Raw genomic sequence first — 5,888 nt, 5'->3', positions numbered from 1 at the left:
AATCAATAAATAACATCAAATTTAACAATTCAATAGCATAAGTTAAATCTACTATAATAATAGAATTAATGCTTACCTAACATCAAGCCACACATGTGATATTAAACTAACTCTAATCACACTCTAATCACATGAAAGTTAACTCCTGTCGGCCATAAAAAACTGACGAAATTAAACATGTACACACATATTTAACAATAACAATCGTATGAATTAACATTTAATAGTTCAAGGACGCATATACCTCAACGACGTGGGTGGCGTCGTTGCTTCGGAGAGGCGGTCGGAGGCGGCGGCAGCGCTTGGGCGCAGAGCGACGGCGCTCCGGGAGGCATTTGGGGGCGGCGGCGGTCCTTGTGGCGGCGGCGGCGGTTGTGGGGGGCGCGGCGGGGGGCAGCGGTGGTTTTGGCGGTGGGGGCACGGCGGGGACGGGCAGGGGTGAGCGCGGTGGCGGTGTGGGCGGTAGAGGCTGGCGGGCGTCGTGAGGGTACGGGCGGGGGCGGGCGCGGCGGTGTGGGTGGTGGGGGCGCGACGGGGATGAGCGGGCGCGGCGGCGGTGTGGGCGGTGGGGGCCAGTGGGGACCGGCGGCCGGCAGCGGACGGGCGGCGGACCGGCGGAATGGCGGCGGCGACGACGGTTTGAGAGGAAATAGAGAGAAGAGAGAAATGAGCCCGCGCGGGGTCCCCGCGTTGCTCATAAACTAATAATTCCCGTCGGCCATAGCATCGGCCGACTGGAATAAGCTAATCCCTGTCGGCTTTTGTCAGGGTCGACGGGCTGGGCCGACGGAAGTTAACTTAAGGCTCGTCGGCTCGAAGGTAGCCGACGGGAGTTAACTAACTCCCGTCGACTTTTTCTCTGGCCAACGGGAGTTATGCCGACCGATGGGTATCTTCAGGATTCCTGTAGTGCTAGTGGAAGACTACCTTACCCAAAAGGGGCAAAGGTAGTAGGAGAGTAGGCGTGTAGGGAGGTTCTCGGGTTGATTTAGCTGCGATGGTGGTCAGACGAGGGATTCCTACATTGCTCTTCCTAGAAACTGTAGTGGGTTTTCGGAAGCTAGTGGAACTTTGTAAAGGCCTCATAGTGGATCCCTAGCCATTCATCTCAGAACTGTCTAAGGGCCTTGTAAACCCTAGCGACATGGGATACATGACTTGTGGGTACAGGGTACAACCTCTGCAGAGTGTAAAACTGGTATACTAGCCGTGCTCACGGTCATGAGCAGCTCAGGACTCTCGCATGATTAAATTATGAAACTAAATTCAATTTGTCATTTGCACTGCATAAGATTTATTATTAATTTTGTTCTATTATTATTATGGTTTGATATTTACTTACATTTTGTAACTACTAATAAAAATTTGACCAACTTATTAAAAGCAATGCTCAGCCTTAACCCCTATTATTGATCGGCCTTACACATCACATGAACTCCCACCTTTGGTGAGTTCATGCACATTATTCCCCACAACTTGTTGAGCGATGAACATATGTGAGCTCACCCTTGCTGTCTCACACCCCCCACATGTCAAGAATAGGTACCACATGGTGTTTATGTTCGCGCCCGGGTCTTGGGTCCCTAAAACCCGGGTGTGACAGTAAAAGTGTGAATACAATTTCTCCAATCCAGCGTGATCAGTACGGGGTACTGTTCATCTATTTGTAGGCAAGGGACGCAGCCCAAGCAAAAGTTCATTTATGACCCTGATATCTACACATTACTCTAATACAAATATCAAGGATAAACGAGTCTTTTCCTCCCTGACTCAATGTCACGTATAACCTTCGTGAACATCTTGAGCCGAAGCTCTAATTTTTCGGCGTTTTGTGCATGCCTGTTGCAGCTTCGGCGCTCAGTCCTTATGGTTGCAAACAATTCCTTCATCATGAGGACCTTTGGCAGAGAAGGAGACTCCCAACACCTTATACATGCAAATCAAACTACTCAGGTGCTTTCCCAAAGTTGGGCTTTAGATTCCTCGTAACCTCACTTCTATTCGCAATAAAACATACACATGGGCATATAATAAATAAAAATAATATTACACAAAAGATAGAAACAAACCATACAATAATATTCTACGTGTTGCTACGAGACCATAGGTTCGAGAACCACTGAAATCGGAGTTAAAACGAAGAACTTATGGATAAACGATATTTTAGGCGCAATAAATCTAATAGATGGGATCTAATAGATATCACATTTATACTAGGCAAGTATTAAATCGAAACATTTGAGTTGATATTAAACACTTTGACAATTATTTATAAAAAGAAAAAAGAAAAAATAGTTTTAATTAAAAAGATATTTTAATAATCATTGGTTAAATAATTAATTAGTTAATTAAAACAATGTTATTACTGCATAGGCAAAATTAATATGAACCTAACGTAATTTGAATGGTATAAATGAGACGTGTAACGCAAAATTTATCATATATTTAATAAATTAGTAGGGCTGCATAGAAATAGGTGATATGACGTGATCTGTTTGGTAAGATCGGTTTGTTAAAGGTGGAAAATGTTTATTTACAAAGGCATGACACAACTGCTGCAAACTTATCAGGATTGTACCTACCGTTAAATTTGTGCGGTATGACACTCTTGCATGTTAAAGGGCATGTGGTGGTGGTTACCTTTTAGGCGGGAAGCATCAAGCCTATTATGCATGAGGCCTCTATCATATCACCAACTTACCTTCCAACCAAGTCATTCGATCCCGTGGTGCTGATGGATATCTCAGCTTTTTCTAGATTGACGCTAAATCGGAGATCCGATCGACGAACTAGAAGTGTGGTGATGAAGCTCTCGCTGAACCGGTCATGGTGATGTTGTGGGTTGCACTAGAAGATGAACAGACGGAGAGAAATTTCTAGTCGGAGTTGTAGCTAGAGTTGGGGAAGAACTTGAACTTCAACGAGCCATTATGGGGTTGTAGATGGAATCGGAATAAATTGTTTTATGTTCTACAATGGGGGAAGACATGCATGTATTTATAGAGACGGCTTGGGTTTATCCAAATTCTGGATAATTTCAAATTTTAAAGATTCTTATATTTTCGAAAAATATAGAAATTTATTTTTAATGCCGAAAAATGTTCAGATGGCTCGAAAAAAATTTTAATGCCGAAAAATATTTTGGTACCCAACGAGCACAAATAAAATATTTTGAGGTTATAAAATGTTTTAAGTGCCTCTAATAAATAGATTTTTGCTTTTTAAAAATAGAAAAAGTAATCAGAAAAAAATGAAAATTTATCGGGGACTTCTACGAGGTTGGTTACCATGTTTCTAACAAGTTTTACACTAAGAAACATTATGCAACTGCATGAATGCAACAAAGCAAGTTCAACCTTATAATTTGTTTTAATTGTTTTATAATAAAAGAGAATATTAAAACTATATTTTGTGATTCTAAACTGCCCAAATCTTAATAAATCAAACTAAATCTTGGAAATTTCTATTGGTTCAAAAAATAAGGTGTTATAGTAGTTGTTGGACATAAGACAAATTAATGTGCGATGACTTACATGGGCCGTCGGATATTAATTACTTATGTCCAAGAGGCTACATGTAGATCGTCGGACATAATGTATGTGGGGCCTAGCAGACACTGTCATGGCCGTTAACGGAGTTAATTGCCGACGGCTCCTGCGTGTCCTCGCACTTCGCGTAGGTCCGATAGCTATCGTCGGATATAATCTTATTTTTGAGTGTTTACAACCGACAGACACTTGCGCGCCAAATATAAGCCTTAAGCCGTCTAAAATTATCTATGTCCGAGTCCGAGAGTCTAAGTCTAATGCCGTCGATTTTACTGTTGTGCCTTAGGAGGCTCACTGAAATGGAAATAGCTCCAACCTATGGTGTACGGCCATAAACTAGACCACGAGCGCGCGAGGTAGGATTGGGAGAATTCCTGGCCACACACGTCAATGGAGAAGGCGCTAGCGAGCTAGATAGGCTTGTGACCGGACAGCCCAGTCCCCCTTGTATAAATTGAGCACGAGTGGGGTGTAGATGGCCGGAGAGCACAGAGAGCTAGCATACATCGCTAGCTCACTTTAGCATATATATTACATAAATATTGGCATATATAAACTAAACTGAATTGAGGACGATATGGCCCGCTTGGTCTCTTCCGGAATCATTGGTAAGGGGCACAACATCTTTGACGATGGCGGATTCGGTGAAGTCCATGCTGACCCAATTAAAGTCGGTGAGTCGGTGAATTAATGATCGATCGTGTTAACATATAATGTCGTTAGATTTTACAGTATAATGAATCCATTGATTGAAGATTTGAATTGATTGATGCTTATTATATACAAATATGCAGAGCGTCCGCACAAGCGTCCGCCGCAGAAGCAGAATGCGGAGAATGGAACGACGACGAAGGTTGATGAGCCAAAGGAATTGCCTAAGCACGTGTGCTTCAAGGGAGACAACGGGCTGTACCTGAGCGCTCGGATGGTGGAAGGCTACCCCTACCTGCAGTTTGCGTCGGACGACATAGGCGATCCAAGTGTGAGGTTCACCACGTACAACTACATGATCGACGGCAAGCGGGTGATCCGCGTCAAGTCGGACCACTTCGGCAAGTTCTGGCGGCGCAGCCCGAACTGGATCTGGTGCGACACCGACGACACCAGCACGGACAACCGTGACACCCTGTTCGAGGTCGTCAGGGTCGGCGACGACGCGGACGCCGTGTACGGGCTCCGGAACCTCGGCAACAACCACATCTGCCACCGGCTGACCTACGAGGGCAAGGAGAGCTGCCTGAACGCCAGCATACCCAGCGTCAGGAAGGAGGCGCAGCTGAAGATCGAGGAGGCCGTCCTGCTGCGGAAGATCTACGGCGTGGACTACCACCTCAAGGACGCCAAGATCCTGAACAACAAGGTGAGGACCCTGGTGACTCGAGAGGCGGTGAACGCCGGCAGCATGCCCAGCAAGAACACGCTGACCCTCAAGTACGTGGTCAGCAACGGCAAGATCTGGGACGCCAGCAGGTCCTTGAGGCTGGGCATCAAAAGCAGCTTCCAAGCCGGAGTCCCCGAGGTCGTGACCGGATCGATTACGCTGGAGAGCGAGTTCGACACCAGCTACATCTGGGGCGAGAACACCGTCAACACGGAGGAGTTCTCCACCGACTACGAGGTCATCGTGCCTCCGCACACCGTCATCACGGTGCGCATCCTGGCCACGCAGGGCACTTGCCAGGTCCCCTTCTCCTACACGCAGGAGGATATTTTGACTACCGGGGAGAAGAAGGTCACCAAGTATGACGATGGCATCTTCCGTGGAGTCAACAGCTTTGGTTTCAAGTCCGAGGTCACCGAGAGGAAGATCAACGGCGAATGAGACGATGCACCACTGTGCCAAAGTCTGCTTATCTATCTATATATATCTGCATCAATAATTCAGCCACGTACGCTACCATCTGGTGGCGCATGTATTGCTTTTAATAATTGGTGTCATCTAAGCCATGCAAGCATGTGTGCTTTATAACTAATCATCTTGCACTACGCTCGTCTGTTTATTTGTATACGTAAGTACTGTACATTGCATGCACATGCACTCTCATCACCTGTAATGTTTTACTTGAAATTTATTCAAAAATAAATAAAGGCTGTCTTTGCCACTTGTTATCTACTCCATCTCACTCCTCGAATTCGTCAAACACAACTTGAGAAAGAGCATTATGTACCGTTGAGAACTGGCTACAATACCAGATCTCCAACCGCTAATATTAGGGTCCTCTAAATGTTCCTTTATTAGTACTAGTTCTTTGCTAGAACTGGTACTAAAGTATTTAGGAACATTTTATTTTATGTTTAATTACTTGTCCGGCAAAGCTTATACAAATTTATATATACATG

The 5,888-nt window shown here is 45.1% G+C and overlaps 1 protein-coding gene across 1 annotated transcript; it reads left to right on the top strand.

Annotated features, from left to right (window-relative positions):
* Positions 1-4,037: 4,037 nt before the first annotated feature.
* On the top strand, positions 4,038-5,659 carry LOC103646782 (natterin-3). Its single transcript, NM_001358902.1, has 2 exons — positions 4,038-4,222; positions 4,343-5,659. The coding sequence occupies exons 1-2, from the start codon at positions 4,126-4,128 to the stop codon at positions 5,368-5,370; spliced, it is 1,125 nt and encodes a 374-aa protein (NP_001345831.1). The 5' UTR covers positions 4,038-4,125; the 3' UTR covers positions 5,371-5,659.
* The last annotated feature ends 229 nt before the right edge of the window (positions 5,660-5,888 follow it).

Source organism: Zea mays, chromosome 2 (genome assembly GCF_902167145.1).
Source record: "Zea mays cultivar B73 chromosome 2, Zm-B73-REFERENCE-NAM-5.0, whole genome shotgun sequence".
NCBI classification, from domain to species: Eukaryota; Viridiplantae; Streptophyta; class Magnoliopsida; order Poales; family Poaceae; genus Zea; species Zea mays.
Note: the sequence above shows the minus strand (reverse complement) of the source record. Positions and strands in the feature narration are given on the sequence as shown.

What these genes read in the sequence shown, in the direction of transcription:
- LOC103646782 (NM_001358902.1), top strand. Translation starts at nt 4,126, where the DNA reads ATGGCCCGCTTGGTCTCTTCCGGAATCATTGGTAAGGGGCACAACATC. An exon ending in TGCTGACCCAATTAAAGTCG is followed by an intron (nt 4,223 to 4,342) that starts GTGAGTCGGTGA and finishes ACAAATATGCAG; the next exon opens with AGCGTCCGCACAAGCGTCCG.